The sequence below is a fragment of the Oncorhynchus nerka genome, linkage group LG19 (genome assembly GCF_034236695.1).
Source record: "Oncorhynchus nerka isolate Pitt River linkage group LG19, Oner_Uvic_2.0, whole genome shotgun sequence".
Taxonomy (NCBI): domain Eukaryota; kingdom Metazoa; phylum Chordata; class Actinopteri; order Salmoniformes; family Salmonidae; genus Oncorhynchus; species Oncorhynchus nerka.
The window spans coordinates 28,658,380-28,678,655 of NC_088414.1; the positions used below are offsets into that span (position 1 = coordinate 28,658,380).

The 20,276-nt window shown below is 44.0% G+C and overlaps 2 protein-coding genes across 2 annotated transcripts; both read right to left on the reverse strand.

Moving 5' to 3' along the window:
• Positions 1-481: 481 nt before the first annotated feature.
• On the reverse strand, positions 482-4,348 carry LOC115146931 (neuronal PAS domain-containing protein 4A-like). Its single transcript, XM_029688935.2, has 8 exons — positions 4,174-4,348; positions 3,587-3,738; positions 3,352-3,460; positions 2,823-3,114; positions 2,608-2,717; positions 2,340-2,475; positions 711-2,206; positions 482-513 (listed from the first exon to the last, which is right to left on the reverse strand). Exons 1-8 carry the CDS (start codon positions 4,346-4,348, stop codon positions 482-484), a joined length of 2,502 nt encoding a protein of 833 aa, XP_029544795.2.
• Positions 4,349-11,597: 7,249 nt separating this feature from the next.
• LOC115101308 (EGF-containing fibulin-like extracellular matrix protein 2) lies at positions 11,598-20,237 on the reverse strand. The gene is made up of 11 exons (XM_029620686.2): positions 19,172-20,237; positions 17,156-17,421; positions 16,829-16,877; positions 16,355-16,567; positions 14,832-14,954; positions 14,576-14,692; positions 14,263-14,382; positions 13,720-13,839; positions 13,445-13,583; positions 13,103-13,298; positions 11,598-12,525 (listed from the first exon to the last, which is right to left on the reverse strand). Exons 2-11 carry the CDS (start codon positions 17,258-17,260, stop codon positions 12,364-12,366), a joined length of 1,344 nt encoding a protein of 447 aa, XP_029476546.1. The 5' UTR covers positions 17,261-17,421; positions 19,172-20,237; the 3' UTR covers positions 11,598-12,363.
• Positions 20,238-20,276: the final 39 nt, after the last annotated feature.

A 20,276-nucleotide genomic window follows, 5' to 3' on the forward strand; every position in this document is an offset into this window, starting at 1 on the left:
TAAAACAGAAGTCTATCGATTGATAACTGCTGAAAGACAACCCATTATGATTTTCAAACCAAAATGCACCCATTCAACAAAATAAGACCAAGTTGACCAATGTGTAGATCAATGTATAAAACACTATCTTTATAGAATAAAACCAAACAAAATTGCTGTGGTCTGTTACATTTTTACAATTTTATATTTTGTGCTCAAAGAAGCCTTCTTCCTCACTATGAGTGAATATAAACATGGCACTTTAAATGACCTCTATCATGAGGTTACTCAGCAATCATATGTATTCACAGTAATGCATGTACAACTGAATCATCAGAAAACAGTATTATACAATATTGAATTGTAAGTATCTTAAATATGTATAGGAGCGAATACGCATTTCACCGTTTTGAATATTTTGTATAGATGTTGCACATTCAGCTTTTACAAGAAAAGCTTGAAATATGACAATATGCCATACTGAACGAAGTAAGTCACAGACTTATTTTAGAAGAGGGTCACGCAGGGTTCCATCTGAAATGAAAGAAAACAACGGACAAGAGTTAATTTAGTTCAGCAACCAATATTTATCACACTGACATTTTAGTAGTGATGCATCTTATACTGTAAAATGGAAAATATTGGATGAAACTATGAAACAAATGTATGTGCCAGTGGTAAAATGGCCTGTTCTCTTATCAATATATTAGCATGACAAAAATGTCCCGCACCTTGGTGGAAGCTTTGTGAATGTATGGTTGAGTGGGAGTTGATACAACTCAGGTTGTCACCCCGAGACGGGTTGAAAGAGTCATCTGCCTCAAACACAGATTCCATGGTATGCAGATCCTCCAGAAGGGACTGGGCATGGGGCAAACCGATGGTGGGAGCCGGATGGACAAAGGCAGGGGCACCTTCCTGAAAGGCTGTGAGAGCGATGGCTGATGATGGCAGTGACAATAGAGGCTCCACCGACACGTCCGTATCCATCTCACTCTCAGATGACTCCTCCACGTCTCTCTTAATCCCTGCCTCGACGGCCATCATAGCTCCACCCACTGCCATGAAGTTACACTGCGTCGACTGGACGCTACAGAAGTGGTTTACACCAATTGAAGATTCACCCTTGAAGAGGCTTGGGTTACACCTGCTCACTGGGGTGAGTGGCCAGCATGGAGGGGAGGACTTAAAGGAGGAAGATGGAGGAGAGGAGCATGAAGAGGGGGACAAAGGGAAAGTTGAGAGCTCCTCAATTAGGCTCTCTAGAGCCATACTCTCCTCATACAGAGAGATATCCTCTCGGCTAAGGGGCGGGTCTAGCCCCTTCCAGGGCAGACACTCAGCTCCGCAAGGAGGAGAGGAATTCTGGGATGTGGCCTGAAGACTGGGTGAAGACGAGAAGGTGGGTGGGGTTATTCTGGGGAGAATTGGGTCACAATAGAATCCCTCAGCTAAAGAGCTAATATATTTAGCCAAGAGAGAAATGTCCTCCCTCTCTCGCTCCTGCTCTTTCTCCGTGGAGAAGAAGGAGCAGGGAGGATGTGTGGGGGAAGCCTCTGGAGTTAGGAGGAGCTCATTCAGAGGGCCATGGAAGGGCCTGTGGGGAACATCCACATACAAGGGACCACTAATCTGTGGCAGGCCCATGATGGAGCATTCATCTCCCCCAAAACTATTGGTGGTGGGGGGCAGCTTTCCATGGGGCTCTGCCAGGAAGAGTACCTGAGGATGCTTGGAAGAGAGGACCTGGGAGAAGGCTGGTGCACTATGTGCTGAGTTAATAACCTCATGGGCCATTGGGCAGGACACAGCTGCATTGAAAGGATCAAAATTGAGTTGCAGTTTCTCCACAAAAGGAAAACTTCCACTAGCAAGATGAGGGGTATACGGGGGAGTGCATGCACACTCCCCCATCTGTTGAGGGTGGGGCATAGTAAGAGGGGCGAGGGGCTTGGTGAGGGAGGAGGGGAGGGGTTCTGACATATTGGTTAGGTGAGAGGTAATTCTTTGAGTCAGAATATCAGACTTAGTGTCAGTCAGTGAGGCAGAAGTGGTTGGTCCAACAGAGAGAAGGCTGGTCTTTGGTTCCCACTGGTGTTGTCCTCCATGTGTCTGGGGGAAGTTGTCTTCACCCAGAGATGACAGGCTGGACCGAAGACCATAACCAACTGGCTGCATGGGCACCTCACAAGAGCTCTGCTGGCGTATTGAACAGGCCTCTGACTCGCTAAGAGAGAGAAAGAGAGAGAGAGGAAAAGAGACAATCATTATTTATATCTCACATATACTGTATAGAGGTCATGGTTAAAGGTAAGAGACAAATGACACAGTGGTGTTTCATAGCAGCGTAGCTGTGGTACCTGATGATGTAGTTGTGGCAGCTGATAGGGCTTTCGTCGATGTTCAGCTGGAGGACCATATAGAGCCAGACCCATGAGTGGTCTGCTGCCTCCACCTGCACCACCATGTCCACCTGCCTCCTCTCTCCTTCACTCACTACAGAGACAGACACATTCCCATATTCAGCTCTCCTCACTGGTCTGTCTTCCTCATGTCTTTGTATTGTTATGTTGGACTGAATGTTAAGTGTCTGCTGTTGAGTAGTTGTGTTATTGTGGATGTACTCACATAAGAGACAGTGCTGTGTAGAGGCATGGGAGAGATCCCTGGGATGGACCAGGCTGTACCAGGAGCGAGAGCGTAGAAACTCCACATCGTAGCCCAGGTACACAGTCACACTGGAGAAAAACGGGACAATAGAGTTGATAATATACCCCATGTTCTCATGCCTATACACTACCAAAACAGTGTTGTACTTCAGAATGAACCAGGCTCATTCTTACCTGTCCTGGGCATCCCAAAGCCTCATGTCCCTGTGGTGTTGAGAGTGGAAACAAGCCAGTAGGAAGGACTGCTCAGGGGGTGGGGTGAGGGGGGCACTCTTGGCGATTGTAAAGTAAGGCATTTTTGTCCTCAGGGGGGTACAGAAACACACCCATACTGGGTTGGAGGTCCAGTATGCAGAGACAGGGCAAGGTGGGGTGAGGCAGCGAGCTCTGACTAGCATCAACTTGTTCTCCGCACCCTGTCGCCGGATGAACTTTGTAGTATTGAATCGACATCGAAATAACTTGTCTGGAGGAGGAGAAAAAGGAGAAAGGTTTGAAATTGATGTCATCTTTTGTCTTATAAGATATATACACATTTGAGGAACAGTTATATAAATGACATTTCATTTGTAAACTAAGGTCTTGGTTGTCTTTTGATAGATGATGTCACCATAGTCTAGGATGGATGCAGCAGTTGGATTACTCAGATATTTCTAATGGATCCAGTAAAACAATTATTAGATTAGTGATGAGAGATCTATACCTGTGTCAGTAGTGGTCATTGGTAGCCCTGCAAGGTTACTCCTTATGACAAAGTGGTCCATAGGATCAATGATATCATACACACTATCACTCTGGGCAACCAGGTCCACCTGAATGAGAAAAACAGGTTACATGACATTGAATGAGACTTTCATAGGTCTATGCACAATACTTTCAGTGTATGATTTGTCAAAGTAACAACAACAGCCACATGTTTTCAGCTTCGGGCTACTCACCATGCAATGCCCGAGGTGGTCTGCGACATTGTCTGACAGATACAGAAGTTTTCCATCGCTTGTTAAGAGTATCATGAAACCTGACAATTCGTGCATCAGCCCTGACAGCTCCTTAAACAACATTAAGTCCGTGGTCTCGTCTTGAAGAGCGTCTGTTTGGCAAAGAAAATAAAAGGTCTAACATTAGTTGTAAATATCGTCACTGAGACAAAAAGCATGAAATAAATTGTAGTATTTGCATTTTTTTCAACAGGGATCGTGTTCATCCTAAATATTACTTGTGTTATGCATCCAACAGATTGGAGTCGCGCGCATTTACTCGCTACAACAGACTAGTACCATGGACAGCGGCAAACATTTTCAGAACTTTAGACAACGCAAGACTTGTATGGACATTATGTACAAATCAATAACAAATCAAACTATTAGCCAACAAATAAAGCAGTAAATCAACTTCTGCATTACATTGCTTGATAGAATGTAGTGGTTGTCGACCATGCACGTTAAACTTCAGTGCTCCTGGTGACTAAAACCACAAGAGACACTTTGTGTGACCATATTTGAAATAACAAAAAGGTAAAGCCTACCTTGAGAGAAGAATACAGACTTTCGGGTGTACATGCAGGCAAGTGACATGATGTGTAGGTAGGAGAGTCGAGCTTTGTCCGAATCGGAAATGGGCAACAGTTCCTTGATGTTCTGAATCTCTGCGTTGATTTGATCCCTCCGAGCCTTTGAGGCTCCTTTTGTGGACCGATACATTGTTGCGTGCCTGCCTGAAACAGGTGTCTGTTTGGAGTTTGAGAAGATTGCAGAAGTCGCGGAGTTGTTCTGTCTCACTACTTCATCCTGATTCAGGCGCTGTAAATTGACAACGGAATTGTTAGAATGAATATGAGTAGTTTAATAGCTGAGTTTGCATTGTCAATCCATTGTAATTTGTCTCCCCATGAGCAAGGAGCTGTTTGGGTGGCTGACTATGTTGACTAGTTGCGTCGTGATTATAAAGTACATGAACGAGGATGTTCTTTATATAGGCTGATGGTGGGGTGGAGGGGGGCTGAGCAACCATACAGTAGATAGGAATATAATGTGAATGGCGATGGGAGGGGGTGATTAGCATTGAGGACTGCCTGCTGTATGATACCTCTCTCTCTCCCTCTCTCTCTCTATAACGTGTCATAGAGAGAGAGAGAGAGAGAGAGAGAGAATGTGTGTGTGTGTTAGTGTGTGTTAACCAAAGCTCGTGCAGTAAGTGTTGTCTCCAGGTGAACTAAGCAAACGCCTACACACTCCCCTTCCCTTCTCTCTCTGGTGAGAATTCAGCCTTGTACATGTTCCTTGCTCTATTATTGGTTGTTCAGTTTATTTTTAGAACATGGACTTGAGAGGATTGTTTTGATTGTAATGATACACTATGTTTTATCTGATTCTCTTCTTAGACTGAGCTGGCGGTCTGCACCAATTACAACGAAAATACAAGGGGTCAAGATTACATTTGTTAATTTGTCATTTTAGATGTGGTGTTACATTAGAGTTAAGATATAGTAGGTGTTTTAGTCTAACACTAAACAGTATACTCCATTCAGATAATAATATTTTGTATTCTTTTTTACCTATAAGTAAACTTAAACCACAAATGAGACTACAGCCACACACATTTTCACTTAACTGATGTACAAAATGCCTGACTCCAACATCCTGTTGATAGTCCTTCATAATACCATATCACTACACTTAAGACCAACTGGACTCTCCTTGAATTGAAAACAACTTTATTAAAATCAGATAGATTGAAATGTTACTGGCTTCAGTTTGGTCCGGGCCCATGGGACAGAGAGGGAACTGCTGTTTGACATCCTGGGCTCCCTGTGGTAATGGATGTTTTTATCGTGGGTGGTGTGGCCATCTGTTGAAACCACAATGGTGTTGAGATATGGAGCATCTATATTCTCACTGATGGTGCAGGACTTTGATACAACACAGAATTTGATTTTCCCAACTCTTGAATTGCTATTTTGTGTATAGAGACATTTTCACATGCAGAGGTGTTGTAAGAGTTGTTCTTTAACTCAGCATTTATTTCCCTCTCTTTCTATCTGCATTCATCAATCACAAGGTGCTTGTCTCTTGTTTGTCTCCATCTCCATATCTGCTTGTCTCCATCTATGTGTGACCATGGCAACAATACTGCTGTTACTTAGTAACCACATTGAGAATAATTATTAATATGTGGACCAAAGACGCCATTTAAGCTGGTAGGTGATAACCACACTTTATTATTTAGAGGTGGATTGAGATAAATCAACTATTTTGTTTGAAATATAAAATATGATTATTGGATATCTAATTCAATTGTAGGGCGGTGTGTAATTATGTAATTAAATTGTATTGTAGGGCGAAGTGGTTACATGGACCACTACCATATCTTCACCATAGGTTGAGTTTAGGAGAAGCACAGTATGATTTTTATAGAAATTGTGTCACACGACCAAACATTTCATTCCATATTGTTCTTCTGTAGAGTTTCATCAGGTAATGATGACGCATTTGTCTCCCGTCATGATATGATTACATTTTCTCTAATTATATTCAAAATGGTATAAACAAGCTAAATGTAAATAAATATAAAATCAGTGTCTCATTCACACACTTTTTTGAATTGAAATAAAACGATGATTCATTTCCTCTTTCATTCATGCATTTCCTCTGTCATGTCAGAGCCCTTCTCCTAATGGACTGGTGATGACTAGGGATTCATGAGGGAGTGGAGAGAAAATAACTCTACCTGATCCAGCTCAATTTCCTCCTCTCTGGACAGAAATATACAAATACAGTTGAAGTCGGAAGTTTACATACACCTTAGCCAAATACATTTTAACTCAGTTTTTCACAATTCCTGACATTTAATCCTAGTAAAAATGCCCTGTCTTAGGTCAGTTAGGATCACCATTTTATTTTAAGAATGTGAAATGAATAATAGTAGAGAGAATGATTTATTTCAGCTTTTATTTCTTTCATCACATTCCCAGTGGGTCAGAAGTTTACATACACTCAATTAGTATTTGGTAGCATTGCCTTTAAATTGTTTAACTTGGGTCAAACATTTCGGATAGCCTTCCACAAGCTTCCCACAATAAGTTGGGTGAATTCTGGCCCATTCCTCCTCACAGAGCTGGTGTAACTGAGTCAGGTTTGTAGGCCTCCTTGCTCGCACACACTTTTTCAGTTCTGCCCACAAATGTTCTATAGGATTGAGGTCAGGTCTTTGCGATGGCCATTCCAATACCTTGACTTTGTTGTCCTTAAGCCATTTTGCCACAACTTTGGAAGTATGCTTGAGGTCATTGTCCATTTGGAAGACCCATTTGCGAGCTTTAACTTCCTGACTGATGTCTTGAGATGTTGCTTCAATATATCCACATCATTTTCCTACCTCATCAGCCATCTATTTTGTAAAGTGCACCAGTCCCTCCTGCAGCAAAGCACCCCCACAACATGATGCTGCCACCCCCGTGCTTCACGGTTTGGATGGTGATCCTTGGCTTGCATGCCTCCCCCTTTTTCCTCAAACATAATGATGGTCATTATGGCCTAACAGTTATATTTTTGTTTCAACAGACCAGAGGACATTTCTCCAAAAATTACGATCTTTGTCCCCATGTGCAGTTGCAAACTGTAGTCTGGCTTTTTTTTATGGCGGTTTTGGAGCAGTGGCTTCTTCCTTGCTGAGCGGCCTTTCAGGTTATGTCGATTAAGGACTTGTTTTACTGTGGATATAGATACTTCTGTTCCTGTGTCTTCCAGCATCTTCACAAGGTCCTTTGCTGTTGCTCTGGGATTGATTTGCACTTTTCGCACCAAAGTGTGTTCATCTCTAGGAGACAGAACACGTCTCCTTCCTGAGCGGTATGACGGCTGCGTGGTCCCATGGTGTTTATACTTGTACAGATGAACGTGGTACCTTCAGGCGTTTGGAAATTGTTCCCAAGGATGAACCAGACTTTTTTTTCCTGAGGTCTTGGCTGATTTCTTTTGATTTTCCCATGATGTCAAGCAAAGAGGCACTGGGTTTGAAGATAGGCCTTGAAATACATCCACAGGTACACCTCCAGGTGACTCAAATGATGTCAATTAGCCTATCAGAAGTTTCTAAAGCCATGACATCATTTTCTGGAATTTTCCAAGCTGTTTAAAGGCACAGTCAACATAGTGTATGTAAACTTCTGACCCACTGGAATTGTGATACATATATTATTTCATTTATAATTCAATCTGTAAACAATTGTTGGAAAAAGTTACTTGTGTCATTCACAAAGTTGATGTCCTAACCGACTTGTCAATACTATAGTTTGTTAGCAAGACATTTGTGGAGTGTTTGTACACTCCACGTACTATTGTTTTTACAGATGAACGTGGTACCTTCAGGTGTTTGGAAATTGCTCCCAAGGATGAACAAGACTTGTGGAGATCTACCATTTTTGATCTACCAAAGATCTACCAAAAATTACTTGTGTCATGCACAAAGTAGATGTCCTAACCAACTTACCAAAACTATAGTTTGTTATTTTAACAAGAAAGTTGTGGAGTGGTTGAAAAATGAATTTTAATGACTCCAACCTAAGTGTATGTAAACTTCTGACTTCAACTGTATCTTTATCCACAGGAATAAATATACCTAGAAACCATTTCAAGTCGGCATAGGTTAATATAATATGTTGGCAATGAAGCTGCGGTATCATTGGAATATGTTGTGAGGATATAACAATTTATAACAGATTTGTAATTATTATGTATGTATACAAATGAGTCATTGTAAAGTGTCAACAAGATTAATAATAACCTTTTAAGTCCTCACTGGGAAGCTAATTCATGTTCAGGACAAACTTAACAATGTACGTTCATCCTCTCCCTCTACTTCAGATTGAGCCTGCTCTGTGAACCCTGCCTCCCAGGTCATGGCACCCTGTGATGAAATCCCTGTCCAATCCCAGGTGTGCCTTGACAGCATTACCCCCTGTACTACACAACACCCACACCCATAACATTACCCCCTTTACTAACCTCCACCCATAACATTACCCCCTGTACAATACACCACCCATAACATTATCCCCTGTACTACCCATCACCCCAAAAGGTACACCCTGTACTTCTCACCACCCATAACATTACCCCCTGTACTACCAATTACCCATAACATTCCCACCTGTACTACCCACCACCCACAAAATTCCCCCCTGTACTACATAGAAACCACAACATTACCCCCTGTACTATACACCCCCCATTACCCCTGACCCATCCACCACAAAAATACTACCACCACCCATAGCATTTACCCCTGTACATTACCCTGTACTACCCACCTATAACATTACCTCCTGTACTACACCACAAAAAAATTACCCCTTACTACCTACCACCATAACATTACCCCCTGTACTATACCCCTGTACTACCACCCATAACATTACCTCCTGTACTATCCACCACATACAACATTACCCACCACCCATAACATTACCCCTGTACTACCCACTCATCCTCTCCCCCTACCTCAGACACATAACATTACCCCTGCTCTGTGACCCCCATAACATTTCCCTGGCACACTCCACCCATAAATTACCCCTGTACCAACCCAGGTCACCCAAACATTACCCCTGTACTACCCACCACCCCCTGTACTACCCACCACCCATAACATTACCCCTGTACTACCTACCAGCCATTATATTACCCCCTGACCCATCCACCACAAAAATGACCCTACCACCCATAACATTACCCTACCACCCATAACATTACCCCTGACTAACACCACCCATAACATTACCCCTGTACAATACCCACCACCCCATTACCCCATGTACAATACACCACATAACATTACCCCCCTGTACTACCCACCACCCATAACATTACCCACTGTACTACCCACCACCCATAACATTACCCCTGTACTACTACCCACCACCCATCCACCACAAAGCATTACCCCTGTACTACCCACCACCCATAACATTACCCCTGTACTACCCACCACCCATAACATTACCCCTGTACTACCCACCACCCATAACATTACCCCTGTACTACCCACCACCCATAACATTACCCCTGTACTACCTACCACCCATAACATTATCCCCTGGACTAACCTCCACCCATAACATTACCCCATGTACCACTCATCAACCATAACATTACCCCTGTACTACCCACCACCCATAATATTACCCCCTGTACTACCCACAACCCATAACATTACCCCTGTACTACCTACCACCCATAACATTATCCCCTGGACTAACCTCCACCCATAACACTACCCCATGTACCACCCATCTTCCATAACATGACCCCCTGTACTACCCACCACATATAACATTACTCACCACCCATAACATTACCCCCTGTACTACTTACCAGCCATAACATTACCCCCTGTACTATACACCACCCACAACATTACCCCCTGTACAATACACCACCCATAACATCACCCCCTGTACTACCCACCACCCACAACATTACCCCCTGTACTACCCATCACCCATAACATTACCCCCTGTACTATACACCACCCACAACAGTACCCCATGCACAATACACCACCCATAACATTACCCCCTGTACTACCCACCACCAACACCCATCTGCTTCTTCCCCGACCCACCTACATAACATCTGTGCCTGGACTTCCTGCCTCTCAGCTCCCACACTGAAGATGTCACAGAGGAAAGCCCAACACTCTGGTACAAACAGACCAAAACATACTCACACATGATCTCACATGCAAACACACACTCTTCACTGCCCATTCTAATGTAAGGTATGAGTAAATAATTTATTCTGTAATATTCTTGTTTTTTACTCAAGTGAATCAGATTCAGGCTTCCGTTGTTTCTGCCACTATGTGGAGACATTGAGGTACTGATACTTCAGTCCACACTGTGTGTGTGTGTGTGTGTGTGTGTGTGTGTGTGTGTGTGTGTGTGGCACAGCTGAGAAAAACTTGTTTGTGTGAAAAATAACATGATGAAGTGAGAATAACATCAATTTCTCAAAATAATTATTTAAGTAACAGATAACTGAATTATGTCTTAGGTAAGGGATAATTCTACAGTGGAGCATTCAAGTAATGTAAATCATTTGAACATGAATATGTTGAAGGGAGAATAACATCCATTTCTCAGTGGAGCATTCATGTGTCTACCACTTTTTCGATGACTGTGAACTCTCGCACAGCTACAGAAAAAACATTCAAGTTTGGTTGATATGTGACTGCATTGTTGATTTGAACCCCATTGTTGATTTTTTGGTTGACATCTGGGTTCAAATTAGATGAAATGACTGTGCATGTTGATGACCTCATGCAAATTCTACCAACTAGCCAAATTAATGGAACACGTTGATAAAGTCTGTTTAAATGACAAGGAGACCGAGGGCTCTATTCAGTCTGTATCACTGAAGTGTTACAGTTGCCAGATAGAGATGTAAAGGTCATTTCCTATTGAGCCGACATATGCAGCATTTACCATGAATGCAGTCACCTCTAAAGCGGGAACATTGCCTTTAAATTCAGGCTGTAAAGTTGAACTTCCGTGATGTGGATTGAATAGGGCCCTTTATTGACTCAACCAATTGACCAACTTTTAAGTTGGTACGCTGTAGGCTATACATTTAAAAGACATTTAAACCCAAAGTTACAGTAATTTGGCAATTTACATTAAGATATTAATCTATAGTAACTGCAGATTTAAATATACTCCAATGTATATAGATATATACAGTATATAGAAACAGTGTCCCTTGTATTGTAATAGTGCTCTATGGCTTTTCATTCACTGTAGTGTAAATGCATTTATCTGTCTGTACTGAAAAGCAAACTTGACAGAGTGAAAGAAAGAGTTTGAAAAAAGGTCAGCAAAGAACCCATTAATGGGCCTTAATTAAGCAGAATAGGAGGTAAGGCCACCAGAAGGAACCACCATTCATCCAAATGTTGGTTTCAATTATTTGAATTTTTAGTAACATGTCAAAACAACCGTAAGGTGTAGAAAAATAAAAAACGACATCCTTGATGGAGAGAAAGAGAACAGTATAACATGGGTTGTAATGGTAGCCTTGAATGGATGTTTTTGATCAATTTCCTTGGTAACAATGTCCCTCTATATAACTTAGCTAGTCTTCTGTACAGCAACAGACTATTGAAATGATGGTGAAGAGGCTAGATACCAACTATGGTGAACACAAGGTGATGGGTTAATCTGTTAATAGAACTGTCTGGGAATATTACTGATTGAACTGTCTTAACCTATTGCAATATACCCGTGCACCAGCCATATGCACCCTGTCCCAGTGTGCCATGCCTGTGTCCTTGTGTGTGTGTCAGAGGAGTCTGGTAAAGGGAGGGAATAATGTCTGGAATGGAATAAATGGAACCGTATCAAAAACAAGTTTGACTCAGTTCCATTTATTCAATTCCAGCCATTATAATGAGCCTGTCCTCCCATTTAAAGTGACACCAGCCACCACTGGTGTGTGTGCATGTGCATGAGGATGTGTGTCTGGTGACTCACAGAATTATGGAAGAATGCTTTCACAACTAGCTTTTCCCCGGGCAGTTGTTTTAAAGACGCATAGTAGTATAGCAGAAATGAGTCTGAGAAATGTTTCTGTCTCATGTCCTTAACAGTTTTCCTCTTCTCATTTCCCTCCCACTCTCGATTTCTGTTCTTGCTCTCTCTCTCTTTACTCCATCTCTCTCCTCAGAAGGTGTAAGGTCCCACAAAGACAGACAGTCGTAGGGCAGAGCTGGTTTGGTAGCTGATGAGGGGGTTGACAGACACCATCTCCAGATCCAGGGTGTACTCTATTGGACCGGTCACAGCACGGTCCAGGACCAGCACAGCACTGAAGTTGTTCATTTGCTGTGAAAAGATAGAGGGAGGTATAGTGGCATTGTGTGAGTGTGCAGGACTGAATCATCATTTTAACTCAGTATTCGGTCTTCAAAACCAGTCGTTTTTGTTCCCCTACTACTGCAGTAGGCAGTATTAGATGTTCGGTCTTGGTAAGTCTTTTTGTGTAATATGCAGACATCTAGACATTCTGCTTTCTTCTTGACATGCATCCAACCCTGACTCATAAGTCAACACTGTGGCCTTTAACTCCAAGTATTACAACACACAGGGATATTCAGTAGTTGGTGTTTCCTCACTCTTAGAAAAAAGGGTTTCGAAAGGGTTCTTTGACGACTGTCACCATAGGAGAACCCTTTTTGGCTCCAGGTAGAACCCCTTTGAGTTCCATGTAGAACCCTCTGTGGAAAGGGTTTTTACCTGGAACCCAAAAGGGTTCTACCTGGAAGCAAAAGGGTTCTTCAAAGAGTTCTCCTATGTGGATAAGAGTGTAGTGTAGTGAATGAAACTGGTATACAGTTAACACATGTAGTGGAGAGAAAATAGTTGATACTCCTAGAGTTGCCTGTATCTCCCACCCACTCACCCGTATGTAGAATTCCCCATTGTGGTCCCCAGAGCGGATGCGGAAGGTGTTGTAGACTCCAGGGTAGACGCGGGTGGCCTGGATCTGGAAGATGTCTGAGGGGACAGAGCGCTCCGAGGTGATGCTCATGTAACGGTGGACGATGGAGAAGGGGAGGTCACGACACTCAGGCTTGATGACCGGGCAAACACAGCGGCTAGAAAGACAGGGAACAGGGGGTTAAATAACCTGTCTAGTGCTGTCCAAATGTCATTTCTTGGAGGGATTTTCAGACTATATGAGGTTGTGTGATAGTGAGGTTATGTTAGTGAGTCTGAACGTGTGGAGGAGGATGCTACTCACTTGTCAGACAATAGGGCTCTTGTCAGCACATAGGGCTCTCGACAGCGGTTGGAATCGGTGCACTGATAACCCCCATGGATGTTAATACAGGTCTGGCCCTCTCCACACTGGTCTATGTCTGTTTCACACTCATTCACATCTGGAGAGGGGGAGAGAATGAGAGAGGGAGATGGGGAGAGATGGAGGGCAGAGGAGAGAAAGAAGAACATGGAGAAAGAGATATCATAACTTCTCACATTTGTCAGTTATAAATAGCGTATTCTAACGATGTTTACCTTGGCAGAGTCTGGTGCCCTGTAGCTGGTACCCCTCTGGACAGATACAGGAGAATCTCCCTGGATCGTTAACACACTGAAACTGGCACATGTAACTGGAGTAGCTGCATTCGTCTACATCTGCACAGAGAGAAAGATAGTCAGGGAAAGGCACAGATGTAACTGGAGTAGCTGCATTCGTCTACATCTGCACAGAGAGAAAGATAGTCAGGGAAAGGCACAGATGTAACTGGAGTAGGTGCATTAATCTACATCTGCACAGAGAGAAAGATAGTCAGGGAAAGGCACAGATGTAACTGGAGTAGCTGCACTCGTCTACATCTGCACAGAGAGAAAGATAGTCAGGGAAAGGCACAGATGTAACTGGAGTAGCTGCATTCATCTACATCTGCACAGAGAGAAAGATAGTCAGGGAAGGGCACAGATGTAACTAAAGGGCTGGATTTTAATAACCTGCAGCATTCTTTGTTTTCATGTTGGAAACCCTACAGCAAAATAGACTGACAGACAGAAAATAGCCAAGGAGAAAATCAGGCCCTTTACCATTGCATGAGTGTCCGTCTGGTCCCAGTTCGTAGCCCGGTTCACAGCGACAAAGAAAGGTGCCATATGTGTTGTAACATTTCTGCTGACAGGGGGCGCCCATCTCACACTCATTCACATCTTGAGTTGGATATAGGATGTTGTAGGGTTAGGGTTATGTTGTAGTAGGGTGAGGGAGAGACCAGCAGGCAGAGAAGAAGAACAAACAGTAACCATCATCAGATATATTGTGAGGTAATGAATTCTAGTTTAGTGTTTGAAGTTTGGATTTCAGCTGAGTTTCTGCCAGCTTTACTCATGTAAAGGGACTTACCCACACATGAACGGTTGTTTCCAGCCAACTGAAACCCAGGCTCGCACTCACAGGAGAAAGAGCCAGGTACGTTTACACAGCGATGCTGACAGTACCTGTATCTACACTCATCAATATCTGCGAGGAGAGGATGAAAGAGAGGATGAAAGATTCTGAGGTTGCGTAGGGGAGAAGAGGAGAGGATGGAAAACAAACAAAGTAAAAAGCCTCAGAGGAATAAAGAAAGTGAAACGTGATGTAGATAATGCTGTCTCACCCACACACTCAATACCAATTTTACTGTATCCATCTGGACACTGGCAGCTGTAGGTGCCCACAGTGTTAACGCACTGCTGGCTGGGCTGGCAGTCATGAAGATCGAGTACACACTCGTCCATGTCTGAAAACACACACGCAAACACACACACACACACACACACACACACACACACACAGTAACCTTTGACTCAGTAGAACAAAGAGGGCAGGCGAGGTGTTCATAGTGAATCATTCCACCCTGATCCCTGCTCTTACTCACAGTGCTTCATAAAACAAACCAACACATACACGATCACACTGTCCCTTCTCCCACTCAACACTTATGGCCAGCCTTCCCAGTCTCTGTCCAGGCTTGTGACTCACCCAAACATCCCTCCCCCTGGCCTCGCCCACACAGCCCTCCCCCTTGGCTTTACCTACACAGCCCTCCCATTTGGCCTCACCAAAACAGCCCTCCCCTTGGGCCATACCTACACAGCCCTCCCCCTTGGCCTCACCTACACAGCCTTCCCCCAGGGCCTCACCTACACAGCCTTTCCCCAGGACCTCACCTACACAGCCTTTCCCCAGGGCCTCACCTACACAGCCCTCCCATTTGGCCTCACCTACACAGTATCCTCTTGGGCCTTACCTACACAGCCCTCCCCTTGGGCCTTACCTACACAGCCCTTCCCTTGGGCCATACCTACACAGCCCTTCCCTTGGGCCATACCTACACAGCCCTCCCCCTTGGCCTCACCTACACAGCCTTTCCCCAGTGCCTCACCTACACAGCCCTCCCATTTGGCCTCACCTACACAGCCTTCCCCCTTGGCTTTACCTACACAGCCTTCCCCCAGGGCCTCACCTACACAGCCCTCCCATTTGGCCTCACCTACACAGCCTTCCCCCAGGGCCTCACCTACACAGCCTTTCCCCAGGACCTCACCTACACAGCCTTTCCCCAGGACCTCACCTACACAGCCTTTCCCCAGGGCCTCACCTACACAGCCCTCCCATTTGGCCTCACCACACAGCCTTCCTCTTGGGCCTTACCTACACAGCCCTCCCCTTGGGCCTTACCTACACAGCCCTTCCCTTGGGCCATACCTACACAGCCCTCCCCCTTGGCCTCACCTACACAGCCTTCCCCCAGGGCCTCACCTACACAGCCTTTCCCCAGGGCCTCACCTACACAGCCCTCCCATTTGGCCTCACCTACACAGCCTTCCCCCTTGGCTTTACCTACACAGCCTTCCCCCAGGGCCTCACCTACACAGCCCTCCCATTTGGCCTCACCTACACAGCCTTCCCCCAGGGCCTCACCTACACAGCCTTTCCCCAGGGCCTCACCTACACAGCCCTCCCATTTGGCCTCACCTACACAGCCTTCCCCCTTGGCTTTACCTACACAGCCTTCCCCCAGGGCCTCACCTACACAGCCCTCCCATTTGGCCTCACCTACACAGCCCTTCCCTTGGGCCTCACCTACACAGCCCTCCCCCTGGGCCTTACCTACACAGCCCTCTCCTTGGGCCTTACCTACACAGCCCTCCCCCTGGGCATCATAGCCTACAGGACAGGGGCTGAAGGCCTCGTTGGACTCCTCCGGCAGGATGGCCACTGATTGGCTGGATGGTTCAGGGGCGGTGATGACAGAGGCAGAGCGTGGGAGACACAGGTAACCACCATAGTGGTTAAAACACTTCATCTCCCCCTGGCAGGCCTCCACAATGGTCTGACACTCATTGATATCTGAGAGATGAGGTAAGAGAGAAAATGAGTGAAAGGCAAATTAAGGAGATGGAGAGAGCAAGAGATGAGGAGGAATGTGTGAAAGTGCAAACATGTGAGGAGTAAAAAAAACTCAAATGAGGGTTGGTGATGAATAGAACTGACAAAGGAAGCTTATTTACCATGATATTTTGGCTGTGACACCATCAGATCATAAGCACAGTGACATAACTTTCTCACACATCACTCTCTCTAACATTACAACCAAATTAATCCACCCACCTTTACAATGCTGACTCCCAACATCCCACTCATAACCATCTGTGCACTCCTGAGAGAGAGAGAGAGAGAGAGAGAGAGAGAGAGGGAGAGAGAGAGAGAGGTTGCAGTGTTGACTGGATGCACTAAAGTGCCAGAGCATGCATGCACATTTACAATATTAGAAGAGGGACTGACTCAGGTACATGGGGAATGAGCATTGTTATCGAGAGGTGTAAATGTTGCTGGGAGAGAGGCATAAAGTGGCTTTTAGAAGAGACAGAATGAAAAACTGAGCAATGGAAAAGTAATAAGCAGGAAGAGGAGAAGTGAAGACTGACTCATCCTTACCGTGAGGCTGTCACCTTCAGGAGGCGATTGCGACTTTGTATGGTGGAAGAGGGACAAACTCACACACACGCATAACAACACAAATGTTCTCCGCATGCTACACATAAACACACACAAACAAACAAGAGAGCAGGTAGCAGACAGACAAACAAATGCTGTGGAGTCACTCGATCACAATGACACACATACACCTGAGTCAGTAGTACATAAATGTCCGGGCAAAGACCAACAACACAGAGAGGGGAAGCAAAGTGATATTCCAGAATCTGGGAGAAAGACAAGAGAGCGAGAGAGAAATTCAGTTTGACAATGGCACAAACAGTGATACTTAGTATTTGTATATCACGTGTGCATGTATCCCAGTTCAGACAGTGGATGGGTTGTTTTCCATGTTCAGTTTCTCCCATGTGGTGACCTGAACACGACAGCATTATGTCAAATAGCTAAGTTTAGGCCCATGCTTTTGATCCTGCGACACCAACGGTCACACTGGAAGACAGAGTACACTGCCCCATGGTCTCATGCTTGAGTCATGTACTGCACAAGTAGAACAATGTGTGCTTCTGGTCAAAGGAGCATTTCAAAGAAAATGTGTCACACAATTATAATGGTTTGAATCGGTATTTCATAACTTGCCACATACCAGGAAGTCCTCTGTTTTCACTTCAGTATAAACGAGACTGAACCACCATATCCAGTCAGACACGTGCTGATATTGGCAAATAACCACATCACCACTCTGAGAGATTAACGCAATTAGGCTGGCTCCAAGAGGGCTGTGAACTCCTTTCCTAAATTCCACACTACCATAGAGACTAACGGTGCCAGAGATATGACCTCAATGGCCTGGGAGGGAACAGGTGCAGGTATACAGACACCACATGAAGCTATGTATAAATGGATTCAGCTCACAGCTGTGCATAAGCTTTTATTAGTCCATGATACATTTTTCCAGAGGTTTTATTATTGTGCAATAATGTAAAACAGACTTGAGCTTAATATTAATATCCATCCCAAAATCAAATGTGGATATGTACACCGGTTTGTTGTGGCCATTCTTGGCCCTAAAGCCTGGCAGGTGACAAGATTAACAGATGAGCCTTCTCTTTCAGGAGGGTTTAAAATTCGTTGACAGATCCCTTTCCTGTAGTCAATGAGCAAAAGCGCCATCTAGTGTCCTTGTGGATGGAACGTTGTTAATATTTGTCATCATTTCATAATTCATAAAGAATCTTTTTTTTTTTTAACTGTCAAAAATCTGCCGTTTCTATGTCAAACAGTTTTGTTATATTTCAGTCTTCTGTGATGTATATAAAGTCTAAGATTGGGATGCAAACTCAAAATGTTATACATTTCAACATGGTACAGGTATCTTATTTTTTGTAAACCCATAACCATATGTGTGAGGTGTACACTTTTGTTTGAAAGTAGATCTGTTTTAAGACTACCCAGAATCCCTCCGTGTGGTCCTGATTTAGCCCACTGCAGTAACAGGTTTTTAAGAATAGCTTATATTTAACAACTGATCAATCATTTCAATACAACTTGCACTGCAGAACTACACAGTACATTTTATCCTCAAAGCCAAAAATAAAATGCCAGAAAACAACATAGGATCTTTCTTTGATTACCCTGTTGAAGAGAACTTTCCTGTAATGCAGAACATGTTTAACTTGTAGTGTATTTGAGGTTTAAATAAGCTTCTGAAGATTGTAATTTACACTTCGAAATGTCAGACTTGATTTACAAAAATGTATCAACCCTTGCAAAAGTGTCCATTAATTATAATTCACATAATAATTTACATTTCCTGTCGCTGCATGATTATTTTCCTGCTGTATCAAACTGGCTCAAATTAAGGTCCTATATTTGTATTACAGCAGGTTCAAGGGAAGAATGAAGGAAGAATGACGTTACAACCTACAGTACTGTCTTTCTATGGAATGTATTGCATATTTGTTTTTACATTCTACATTCATAAATTCCATAACATTTTAAAAATCTAATATTACTCACTGATCAGTCTTCCTCTAGTCCACAGTCCACAGTTCTGTTCACTTGTATCATGTTGTAAGTCCTTGACACCCTTTCACAGTTTATGCTAACAGAAAATCTTTGTCAAGATGCAGGGCTATAGTACAGCTTCGTGGGCTGTCTCTTCCTCACTTTCTCTCTCCTCTTTTTTTCTTAGTGATTTACAGGTCCTGTCTTTTAGGTGTCTGTCCTACAAGTAGAGGAGTGGATTGCGGCAGTATGAAAATGTGTATGTGAAGCAGTGTGAAAGTGTGTTTGTGAAACAAAGTGTTTGGGGAGAAAAAAAGGGTCTGGGCAAGAGAAAGGAAAGGGGGAAGGCCAGCCCATTCTTACCCCCTGAGCCACATCCTTGCTGCACAGCCCTGAGCATTATCCTCCTTCAGCCTCTTGTATGTCCTCTGTCTATTTCTCTCTATCTGGGATTCAAATTCCTGGTCTGCAGCCCAAATTCAACATCCATTAATCAACCATGCAGGGACCATAGTGGCATAAAAAACCAACCCTGCACTCTAGAGGAAAGGACGTACCTGTATTCAATCAAACCCAGTCCTTAACTTATCACTCTTCCTCCACTCCCTCTCTACCTCTGAGTGCCATCCATCCCTGCCCTCCCCTGCTCCCTCTTAATCTCCTGACACAGTTGGATATTTACTGTCTGGGAAGAAGGGGGGCCCAGAGGAATGTGGAGACAAGTTAATGAGCAGACACAAAGAAACAAGGTTTAACAGTTAAAGACAGCAGGCCACTGTTTCTACAGCATACACACAAGTGTGCTCATGTTCAACATGATAAATCCCTGTATTGCACCAGAGTGAAAATGCCTTTATGCATTGGAAAATAAACTGTGATTCCATTCCTTTAGTCCAAGTTATCATTAGGAAAAAGAGGACACTTTGTCAAGGAAATTTCCATGACCATTTGGCAGGAACGGGGCAGGACAGCTGTCCTAGTGAAGGGGTTTTATAGGGCAGTAAAGTCTCAGTTCAGACCTGAATCCCCCTCCGAGACAAACCTGACCAACTGTAGCCCCCTGCTGCTAACCCACCCCCTTAAAACACACACACATGGACTAAGACACACACACCCT